Source organism: Scylla paramamosain, chromosome 2 (assembly GCF_035594125.1).
Source record: "Scylla paramamosain isolate STU-SP2022 chromosome 2, ASM3559412v1, whole genome shotgun sequence".
NCBI lineage: Eukaryota > Metazoa > Arthropoda > Malacostraca > Decapoda > Portunidae > Scylla > Scylla paramamosain.
Window position 1 is genome coordinate 30,804,715 of NC_087152.1, and position 12,250 is coordinate 30,816,964.

Below are 12,250 nucleotides of genomic sequence, written 5' to 3' on the forward strand. Positions count from 1 at the left end.
AGTAAATTAATGAAATGAACAATTCATATATTGCCTGAAAAATTCAATCATTTTAGAAACCGTCGATTTATATATTAACTCTACTAAAATACAATAATGAGTATTATTTTATCTTGTTCATCACCTTAACCTCATTTTATGGCCATAAGGTGTCTACGTGTGTGCCGTGCTTAACCTTTAGACTGCTTCTGACGGCACAACACTTGTATATTAAATTTAATTGACTTGAAACATTTTGCTTTGGGAAAATAAAACTGTAAAGGCTCAGAGGCTTTAATTTCTTGATTACTTCTTTCTTGATTACTTCTTGCTCTCTGTGCATTGCAAAATCATATGTGAAGTGTAAACTTAGACCAGTCACGTTAGTGCGAGGCTTAGACACAGCTGTACAAGTGTTGTAGGGAAGGGTGTTTAGAAATAGTCACCTTTTTTTTTTTATTATTTATTTATCTATTTTTATTATTTATTTATCTTCCTTTCGAGTTTTTGTATTGGCCTCGAGTTGCCCCCGTCAGAAATTAAACCATGTCACATTTATACTAACAATAAAACTTGCCGCCACATTGGTTTCGTCGTCGTCTCGTGGGTGGGTTGGTCAGTTACTTGGTGCTGGAGTGGGACGGTTTGGGGAAGGCTTCACTATTTGTACTTTCACTCTTCCCGTTAACCAGTGGAAGAGCTCAGCACGCCCTCCTCTCAATACCGCCGCCGCGCCTCACCGTGTCCGTGTTCTCCACTTTCTCCGCCAAGTGCAGCAGCGCGTCAGTCACTCATAACTTCACCTTTAAGCTCCATAGTGAGGTTCATAGTGTGGGGAGGGAACGGCACCTATGGCGAATGGCTGGTGCCTGTTGGTGTTGAGGAAGTAGGTGCCCTCCAGGCTGCAGGGAAAGGGAAACAGGTTACATTAAGTAAGTAGGCAAATGCACAAAAAGTCAGCGTGATGAATTAGGAGGGAAACTATTATTTAGTCCAAAATTCTGTGATTGTCGTGGTTATTGTGACTAAAGATGCCCTTTATTATTGCACAGTTAGCCACTGCTGCTAATTATATGAAATGCATGATGCTAATTAGTCAGCGGTTTTAACATAGGAATATGCATCGCGTTACTCTTAGTGTATCAGTAATTTTTCTTTAATCCAGTCATTTATCATGGAATAGGCAATGAATAATTAGTAACTAGCGAAAATAATTAGTGTACGTGATTTCTTCCGAATCTCAAAATATTTGGTGCTTTAAACTTTATTTGTTTTTTCTCTCTCTCTCCACTACACAGCAGAGAGGCAGCAGCTTGTTGCCCTTTTTTTAAACACCTGGCCGGAGTGATTAACAATTATCGTGTCATCAAGAATTTGCTGACAGAGATAAAGTCAAATTGTTCTCGTTGTTTTACATCTATACTGGCTGCTGTCTCATCTGAAAAATATTCAGTTTTGTATACATGTGCAGCAGTGTTTGTTGTTTTACATCTATATTGGCTGCAGTCTCGTCTGAAAAATAATCAGTTTTGTATACATGTGCAGCAGTGTTTCTCCTAAGTTGCATACATAGTTTCGTGATAATGTTTCCATCAGACAATAACCAGTTCACGGATTCCATCGCAGCCCAACCCACCCAAGCACCGCGCCCCTCACCTGCGGTCCACATGGAAGCCCATGTTGAGGCACCCCTGGCCACAAGAATTGCAGACGCCCTTCGTGTAGGTGGCCCAGTCATTGCAGGGGCGAGACACGAAGGCGGGCGTGCCGTTGATGCTTTCTATCCAGTACATGTGTGACTTGCCGTGACTGCACCCGCCTGCCGGAGACACTGGCGTCACGACAAAGGGATACTAGAGAATGGTAAGAAACAAGTGAATGAAGAAGAAAAAAATGAGAGGAACAAAGAAACCTTTGAAAACAATAACGGAAAATAAGAGGGGAGTACATGTGAATGGATGAGAGAAAAATTAAGAAAAAATGGGGAAGAAAATGTGAAAAGTTTAAAGGAAAAGAGCAAGGAAAGGACGAAAGAAAAATGTTCTACTTCGAAGTCCACGAGAAGAACAAAACTGAAGACACAAAATCTGAATTCTCGCGTCAGCCAGTCAGTCCCCAAGAGAAAAGGGAAAGAGCCAAGGAACACGAGATACACGATGCACGCAGGAGCAGCAGCGGCCATCAAGCAGCACTCACCTGTCAGCAGATCCATCCAGCTGCCTCCGATGGTGCAGCCCGGCTGGTGCTTACCGCCGTTGGGGAAGAAGTCCACGTGACCAATCTTGTCCTTGAGCCCCACGCAGCCCTGTCGAAGGAAGGAGAGAACAATTACGTGACGAGGACGAGTTAAGCCAAAGTAGTGGAAAAGAAATGTAAAGGATAATATTGTCAAGGATATGAAGAAACATAGTGAGCAATTGTTACATTACGAGGATACAATAGACAAAATCGGCAGGAAAAGAAGAAAAAATGAGAGGTACAGTGAATGGATAAGGAGGAGGAAAGAAAAATTATAAAAACCCGAAAAAAAAGGGTTAATATAGTAAGTGAAAGAAAGTTAAGGAAAAAGATAAGTACGATAAAACGAAAAGCAGGGGAAAATGGAAAAGGTTAGAAATACAGAAAGTAAAGTGCCGGTCATGTGCCTGGCAGTGTTCCCTTGCTGTATTGAAGCAGTTTTATTGAGATATTGAGGTCTTTATTCAACCTCACTCTGCTTATTGTGACTATATGTCACCTCTATTGGACGTTAAAGGTCAAATTACAGGCATAAGTGGTAATTTGCCCCTTGAGATCCACCCAACGCACAGCAGCCCTTCCTTACCGCCAGCATGCTGCCGCCGTTGGTGTGGATGACCTGCACGAAGTCTGCATCTGTCTTGTCAAGGCGAGACGATTCCGGGTTGTCGTAGAACCAGGGACCAGCTGGGTCCATGCCTGGCGTGTAGAGGAGGGACGTGAGGGCGATGGAGTGAAAAAGGTTGCGTTAAATATGTAAGGGAGGTGGAGGTGGAATGATGGATAAGAAGAGATGTGTTCTTAGTGGACGGAACAGGTTTCTGATGCTGTTGGCGGAGGTGTAGAGGGAGATCTGTGGCCATGGATGGAGACTGGCATTTGTCTCAAAATTTTTCTCTTTAAAGTATTCGTCTAACATCATAAAGTAGGAAAAAAAATAAACAAGGCAAAGAATACTAAGGCAAGGAGTTGCAGAGTGTACCAGTGAAAGGGATTAAAGAAATTCTAGTTAACTCAGGCATTAGTAAGGTGGACAGAATATGGGTAAGAGTAATACGTAATTCGGTTCAGCATTGCTTTGTAGCACCACTTCAGATGCCCCGCAGCAGGAGGACTAACCTGTGATGAAAGGAAGGCGGAAGTTTTTGAGGTTTTGTCCAACGGCGCCCGCCACGTGAGCCCCGAGGGAGTGTCCCGCGACCTGCACTCCCGCCGCCTGCATCCCCGCCGCTTCGTGCAGCCAGTCTAGCAAGCGTGCGGTGAGGTTGCCGACCTGCCGCCACGAACCGCGGGTGTTAGTTGTTAGGGATAGTTGTGTGTATGTGGGTGTGCGCGCGCAGTTATTCAGTTTGCTTAGTTTTACCTAGATATACTACACATGGCCTTAACTATAATCTTTCTTGCTTCTTTTTCTCAGTATGGGAAAAACTGACATGATCCCTAGAGTAGATATTGATTTTGTTACTACTCTTCTCTCTTTGTGTGTTATTTTGTTCGTATTTGTTTAATTTATGTTTTGCTCCAAACCTAATCTCTATTCGTCCTTTTCCCTTAAATCTTTTTATCTGTTCCTGTACTGCAGCAACCAACACATTCCTCAAAATGTCAACTTTAAAAGGTGTGAGGACTCCTGTTCTCATTCTCTCATAGGGAATTAAAACAAGAGGGAATCTCACCTGCGGCACGTGCTTCACGGCTGACGGGTACCAGGGCGCCACGGCCAGCTTGCCCCACTCCACCGAGATCACGTTGTACGAGCCCAGCTTCAGCAGCTCTGGAGATATGGCAAAGAGGATGCGTCATCGGCAAGGAAAGTAGAGTGGGGCAGATGCGATGTCCATAATGATCATGGAAAAATGTTACTTTACAAAGCTATTGTAATTAAAGAGAATCCCAATAGGATTTAAAACTAAAGATTTAAGTTCTGTTCCCCCAGCCAGACACCACCCACCTGTCTTGGCCTCCACCGGCCAGCCCTCGTAGCCGTGGTTCGAGAAGCCGTGCACCACCACCACGGTTGGGTTGTTGCCGTTGAAGTGACCCAGGCTGTTGAGATCTCCTATCTTCAGCGTCTGGTACTCGCCATCGCCTGCATTATTACTGCCGGCAGGGTGAAGAAAAATGTCAATCAGTGCTAGCCTTCATGTGAGGGCGTTGTGTTTCCCAACACCCGCGAGTTACTGTGCTTTGCAGTCATTGTGTTGCTAAATCGTGTGCTTTCCATGCTTCTCACCCACGAAAAATAACCTCGGGTGTCCACTCAGGCCACCGTGTCCTCACCTGGTCCACAGTAGGAAGCGGACGTCCTCCAGGGAGGCTCGGGGGGCGTGCTGAGGGGCGTGTCGGGTGACGTGCCAGGGGGCGCGCTCGGAGGCGTGTGGGGGAACGTACCGGTGGGCATGACGGGGCACGTGTCTGGGGACGTGCTGGGGAACTCGGAGGGCATGTCCAGGGACGCGTGGGGCGTGGTGGGGGGCGGCGGTGACGGCGGTCATCGCCCCGACTGTGGATCAGAGTGTACATGTAAATGGGAGCATGTCTTGCGTACACACACACACACACACACACACACACTGCTATCTGTCAAACCCTTCCTCCCCTCCACACCACAACGCTTCCTGCCTATCCTCCCGCTCCCTCCCTTCCCCTCATTGTCCAGGCGGTGGATGTTTTTAAGAGAATACTCAAATTCCAACCAAGATCCACCACACCCACTGTCCTTCCTATAAAAATTTACAAGGAGTTTGCTGTAGAGCTAGCAACACCGCTATGCTCCATAATAAACGCCTCTCTCTCCCAACACTCTTGCCCCGCGGACTGGAAGACATGTTACGTCACCCCCATCCCCAAAACTTCCAGTCCACAGTCACTCAATGACCTCAGGCCAGTCTCTATCACCCCCATCCCTAGCTTTATTTGTGAAGATTTTGTAATACCGTGGATATCAGACAATTTGGAAATATTAAAGCCACCTCCACCTCCCATTACCTGACAAGCTTCCTTGAATTCATCCACAGCCACCTGGACAAGCGAAACACCTCTCTAGCTGTTGCTTTTGTGGACTTCAAAAAAGCCTTTGATCTTGTTGATCACACTGTTGTCATCGGCAAGGCAATAAGTCTGGGTCTCCCTCCTAACCTGGTAGCGTGGCTAGCCGACTTCCTCACAGGGAGGCGTCAGGCCGTTCGCTATCAGGGCTCTGTCTCTTATTTCCAACAGCTGACATGTGGGGGTCCCACAGGAGACCAAAATGGGTCCTCTATGCTTCCTCCTCCTCATTAACGACGCCCTCATTGACCCCCAATCGCTGGAAGTATGTGGACGACTGCACCGTGGGCGTCCCAGTTTCCACCAAGAAACCGGACTACTCTCCACTGCAAGCAATTCTGGAGCGACTGCAGACGTGGACGGAGGAGAGCAGGATGACCAACCACAGCAAAACTGTGGTGATGCATTTCTGTACCTCCTCTGTACCGGTGCCCCCTCCCCTACTCAGTGGGCCCCCACCCCCTCCAGGTGGTCCGATGTGCCAAGCTTCTCGGATTCACGGTGGACGACCAGCTGACCTGGAACCAGCATGTCGCCATCACCGTAACATCAGCTACCTACAGGCTGTACATGCTGCGCAGACTCGGGTCGCTGGGGACGCCGACAGATGAGTTAAGGGGGCTGTACCTCACCTTCATCCTCCCCAAACTCGTGTATGCCTCCCCGGCGAGGTCCTCCTCCCTCACACACACTCAACAGCTACAACTAGAGAGTGTGCAGAAAAGGGCGTGCAGGGTCATCCTTGGCCCTGCCTACACCACCTATGAAGAAGCCTTGACCACCCTGAGTCTGTTCAGACTATCCACCAGGCGCCGAGAGGCTCTGGAGGAGTTTGGAAGGAGATTACTGCATCATCCACGTCTCGGACACGTGCTGCCGCCTGAAGCGCCTCGCCCGGTCCGTGCCACCAGACACCACAACAAGATAACGCCCCTAAAGGCGCCGCGCACGGACCGGTACAGACTCAGCGCGATTCCCATCATGGTGCGAGCCATCAATCAACAGTCTCTTCTAGATTAGACTTGCCTTTAGGATTACTGTTAAGTATTTCCCCACCCCCTCTGTACATTTTCAGCTTGTTAACTGCTTAAATAATAAACCGTTTAATATTATTATTATTATTATTAATTATTATTATTATTATTATTATTATTATTATTATTAGTTACTTACCAAGATACTAAAAAAGGGAAAAAGTAATATTTAAACAAATTTAATAATCTTTTCATTGTAACGTTGTACCTCAAGAGCGTGTCTCTACAGAAGTCTGGTGTTATACAATTTGAAGCAAGGAACATGTCCTCCAAAATACTTGTCTCCGCAAGAGAAGACCAATTTTAGACCTACCATAATCATTACAGCTGACCTCAACAAATATGTACAGTATACAGTATAGATCGTCTCAGCTGTCCTCAACAACTATGTACAGTATAGATCGTCTCTGGACTGGAAAACGGGAAGGCCTGGAGACCATTTTACTCACCCAGCAGCAGCAGCAGCATCGAAAGCATTCTGACGTGACACTCGAGTGGTGTGGAGACTGAGCTTCCTTGACTGACCTCTGCGGCCTCCTCCAGTATTCCTGGCACAGTGGGCTCTTCGGGACCCTCTTCGGGGTTAAATCCTGTTGGCGACGAGTGTTATTGCGACGGGGCTGCCCCACAACACGCCACCTCGCCTCCTTATCTACAATCCTGGGAACGCTGCAGGTGACGAACCCCCACTTGGTACTACTGCTGCTAATAATAATAACACTACTGATTTTGTAACCTGAAGGCTGTCGTGCGTCTTTAGGGTGCTGATAAAGTGAAGGCCAATGCAGTATACCGAGGCACATGACTTGTTAATGATAATACTTGATAATACGCCTTGGTATTGTTAGTTTGTTGACCACTGTTATATGATAAATTTGAAGAAACAAAAATAAAGGAGTGAATTGGAGGATATAGGAGAGGGGAATGATGGTGAGGTTGACGTAGAAAAGTGGAAAGAGAGAATAGATAACTCAGTAGCATTAAAGGATAAAGAATCCCGAAAGATAAAAGAGGAAAGAGAAAAGGAAGGTGAGGACTGAGGTAAAAAATACATATTGAAGAGGTGCTCTACCTCCAGTAAGAGAAAGAACTTATAAGTGTGAGAGAGATTCATCAATAGAAAATATCTTAATACTCGCACAAAAACTAAATTCGGATGCTTAGAAACAAATACTGTTTATCGTCTTATGTAAAGGGATGTAAAGAAAATGTTGAAGAATAAAAGCTCATGTCTGTTGTTTCATAATTCAACGTGGCTCAAGGGAAATCAATGGAGGAAAACACTCAGTCTATCAAGCTCAGCACCCGGTCACTCTCAGCTTCACAAAACAAGGCAGAGTGAAGTGAATCCTTGAGAATCTCGACTTATGCATTTCATTACTAAATTATAAGAAAAAGCACTTGCATTGTAATAAAGTTGCGTTCACTTTGTATACTGGTCCGTTTTTTTTACTCCGTGTGTGTGTGTGTGTGTCCCTTACTTGAACGATTAATTTTAGCACTGCAAGTATATTAGAGTTCTCTTTCTTTCTCGCACATATAAACACTTTCCTTCCTTCCTTTTGTCATCCGTTAGCTACTTTTCCTATAACTAACCTGACCTAACTAAACCTAACCTAACCTAATTGAACCTAACCTTCCTTTGTCATCCTTTACTTACGTTTTTCTAAACCTACATTCTTCACTCCTATCTTCTGCAGCTACCTCCGCGTCCTCCTGTCCCTCGCCCTCATAACACATCACAGTCCAATCCCACTGGCGCCCTACGCTCAATGCCACATGCACATCGTATCACCACTATGTCTCAAGCTCATTTACCGAGGCCCTGCTACACTTGTATATTCATCCTGATCCATTTATGTTAATTCTCTCTGTCGTTCTGCGTCTCCTTGGTAATGTTTCTTTTGAATTTCCGTTCTGCCATTGCCCATACCCTATCATGACGCCATATAGTCCCGTTCTTGCGGAGATTTGAAGTAAATTATTCGTCCGAACTCATACTTTGACACTATAATAAGAAAAATACAAATAAATGGTTCTCGAGTAATTGTTGCAGCCGTGTATTCTCACAATCAAATTTCCTTTCTCACTTCCCAATATTTGATACCTCCAGTGTTCACTAGTCTTTTCACCTGACTGGAAAGTGATTTGGGACTGCATTTTTGGACTTCTCCACGTCTTACCTGAACTCCTTTGAACATTGTTTAGTTGTGGTTTTCAAAAGTTTTGATGATTGTCGTTATATTAAAAAGAAAAAAAGAAGACTTTCATGTACATACACTAAGCTGATAATTTTTGTGGCCTCTAAAAGTGGTATTTATGAAAGAACAGCCAGTCAGCATTATTCCATTTCTACTTATACAGAGAGAGATGTAGTGTTGTTGTTAATGAGTGAAAGAGAACATACGTATTTTTGTCAACAGCAGCTAAACCTTTTCGACATTACTAATTGGAACGCGTTTAAAACAAGCCATACTTTTTAGGACGATCCTGACATTATTTATGGTTTCCTATTACCATACATTATCATGCATTATAATTACCAAACATTATTGTACGAAAAATTACGGGTCATTTTCAAGCATACAAAGATGTAATGTCACAAGTTTCGACGGCGGTGACAGGCTGTGGACAGACTGCACCACGTACCTGTACAGGTGGGAAATGTACCACCGGGACGCACCAGAATGATCGACACAACAATAGATAAACATAGCATCGTATGTCCTTGAGGCCACGTGTGTTGAGTGTCCTGCCCGTGGTTCTGTGACGAAATGGGCAGAAGCAACCAAAGTTCTTAAGGCCACGTGTCTGTGTAACAACACAAACTCGACATCAGAAAGAATTAGACTCAGAATTAGAATCATTATTTTATTTTATTTATTTATTTTTTTTTTCTTTTTGTGAAAATTGCTATTCTGTAGTATATGATACTTAGAACATAAACATGTATAGTAAAACTGATGGTAAAAGTAAGTATACATATCCATACCTCAACAATCTGCGTCACGAAACGTGACAAACATTTTGCCTCCTCCTGCCTCCTGCGCTCAGGGCAACGTTAGGCGATGTCCTGGGCTGGCGATCGTCCACTTCCCGACTTCTTTCAACGTCCATCACGCTAACTTGGACTTCCTGCAAAAAAGCTGAGGCAAAACTGATCTGCAAGCCAAATTTCATCCGCTTATCTGAATGGATAAAGAAGAAAAAAAAAATATATATATATATATATATATATATATATATATATATATATATATATATATATATATATATATATATATATATATATATATATATATATATATGTATGTATATATATATATATATATATATATATATATATATATATATATATATATATATATATATATATATATATATATATATATATATATATATATATATATATATATATATATATATATATATATATATATATATATATATATATATATATATATATATATATATATATATATATATATATATATATATATATATATATATATATATATAACATGATATTATTCATGGTTTTCACGCACACACACACACACACACACACACACACACACACACACCACTTCCACTCACTGAACGTTGAATACAGTATGTACTCGTTCTCATAACGCTGAGCGTCATCAATGCACGACTTAGTACCCAGCTCGCTGAACTCGCACTGATGGTAATAAGCTTTGGCGTTTGCAAAGACAAGACAGAAGGTTAGCCTGTATTTTAAAACTTTGTTCTCCCATAGTGACTGTGTTCAAAGGCCACAGAAATCATTAGCCAGGATTTTTATGTAATGTTTTTCCTTTGATTATGGACTATCATTTCTCAGATTAAAGCTAGAATACTTTGGCATATATGTGGCTTCACGTGGTATCTCTTCCGACGGCCAACTCTATTGGAGGCTTCGTTCACCGTTAACAAATGGACTGAGACTTTTTGGAGAACTAAATTACTTGACTGCATGACCTCACTAATCATTACTTCATTATCACATGTTCTGCGCAATACTACTGCTACTGCTGCTGCTGCTGCTGCTGCTGCTATTCTACTACTACTAGTACTACAACTAGTACTAGTATTAGTACTACTAGTACTACTACTACTACTACTACTACTACTACTACTACTACTAATAATAATAATAATAATAATAATAATAATAATAATAATAATAATAATAATAATGATACAGCTACTGCTGCTGCCACTGTTGTTGTTGCTGTTGCTACACCTACTACTCCTACTTTATTTTTTTATCTGCATAAATATTGTCCGTTATTTAGTCTTTACCTGCAGTTCATCTTCTCTTTTCCTCCTCCAGGCACTGCAGGCACTGCAGAATGACAGAGGGAGAGAGAGAGAGACACGCCTTGTTTCTGCAGGGCAGCAAACGACAAACGGGATGAGGCAAGTCTTGGCTATTTTGCTTTCTAATCTGCAGTAGTAACTGTGACAGGGGGAGTAGGAGGAGCTGTCGTTGAGACCGAAAATTAAAAGTTGCGTCCTAAGCTTTCCTCCTCGACTGGAGTCTATTTGTTTCACCATTCATCATGAATTCTCGTCTCGTTTATAATTGCAAAGAGGAAGAGGCACAATTTGTAAATCTCAAGAACAGCTTCTAAAACTAGAGGATTCTATTTCGAACTGACGGATTTTACTTAACTTCAGTTGGATCAGCGAGACTTAGACGCCTCTTTCACGATGCGGTGAATGCCCGTAAAAAAAGAAAAAAAAAAAGTCGCAAGGATATACCAGTGACGTCATAGCAAGTAATAATGAAACTGCTCCCTCTGTTCACAATAATCTCTAGTTCTGTCATTTTAATGTGCGCAGTATAAGGAATAAAATTCAGGATTTGAAGGAAATGGTCTATATGGAAAAATATGTTATCGGAATGACAAAATCGTGGATATACTCGTATATATCCAGCAGGTACATTTTTTAAGTTGATTAGCGCAAGTAGTAGTTAGTGTTCATGAGATCAGTATCGGCACCAGTTCTCTTCATAATTATAAATCAATGCCGTAGATGAAGGGATCAGAAGTAAATTGGCAAAACAACAAAACTGGCGAACTCGACGACAAGTTATGCAAAACGACATCGACGCTCTCACTAAATGGTCGGAAAAGTGGTTTATCTGCTTTAGTAAATGTTATATATTATATAACAGAAATAGCAATTCATATGCGAATTATACACTGGTAATGCCCCATCAGAAGTGTGAATACAGAAAAAAAAAATATAGGCACTGTAATTTCAGCTCCTCTAAGGCCGAAGTCATTAAAACTGCCAATACATTGGTATATTTAATTCGAAGGTCTTTCATTTTCAAATCCGAGAAAATCATTTTAACCTTGTATAACACGCGTTCCCTTCTCGATTACAGTGTGCAAGTTTGATCACCTTATTGCAAAAAAAAAAATATTGATAAATTAGAAAATACAACGTAGAAATAACTACAGTGATCCCGATGTTATGTAACAACCCATACGAAGAATGCATTGAAAACTAGACATTCTCTAAACGCAGGCTATGAAGTGACCTGATATTGGTTTTTAATATCTTAAGGGATTGACGAATATGAGTCTTGATAATTTCTAAACGATCGATCGATCAAATGGTAATAGGAACAACTGCTTCAAAATAATAGGCAAGCTATTTAAAACAAACGACACCAAACATTTTTCTTGATAACATCGTAAATATTTGGAATGGTTTGTCATCAGGCATCGTTACTTAGGTACTGTTGAAATGTTCAAAACTCGCCTTGACAAATACTTCAAAACTAATTCCCTGTTGTCGTTGTTCATAATCGAGTAATTCATATATTCATTTTTTTTTTCTTATTTCAAAGATCTCTGATCATTTTAGTTAAGTTAGTTAAGTTACTATTACATGATATGGACATGATATGGACATCCTGGTGGGAACTGTCA

The 12,250-nt window shown here is 42.1% G+C and overlaps 1 protein-coding gene across 1 annotated transcript; it reads right to left on the minus strand.

Annotated features, from left to right (window-relative positions):
- Positions 1–426: 426 nt before the first annotated feature.
- Positions 427–6,921, minus strand: LOC135113032 (pancreatic lipase-related protein 2-like). The gene is made up of 9 exons (XM_064027961.1): positions 6,749–6,921; positions 4,498–4,720; positions 4,169–4,317; positions 3,894–3,991; positions 3,337–3,490; positions 2,804–2,916; positions 2,176–2,284; positions 1,636–1,798; positions 427–881 (listed from the first exon to the last, which is right to left on the minus strand). The coding sequence occupies exons 1-9, from the start codon at positions 6,774–6,776 to the stop codon at positions 785–787; spliced, it is 1,134 nt and encodes a 377-aa protein (XP_063884031.1). The 5' UTR covers positions 6,777–6,921; the 3' UTR covers positions 427–784.
- Between the last annotated feature and the right edge of the window lie 5,329 nt (positions 6,922–12,250).

Bases quoted from the DNA above. Each gene is read 5' to 3' on its own strand.
- LOC135113032 (XM_064027961.1), bottom strand. From the start codon at position 6,776: ATGCTTTCGATGCTGCTGCTGCTGCTGG. The intron at 3,992-4,168 runs GTGGGTGGTGTC...CCATATCTCCAG, and splicing joins GCCGGTGGAGGCCAAGACAG to AGCTGCTGAAGCTGGGCTCG. The intron at 2,285-2,803 runs GTAAGGAAGGGC...TTCCTTCGACAG, and splicing joins ACGGCGGCAGCATGCTGGCG to GGCTGCGTGGGGCTCAAGGA.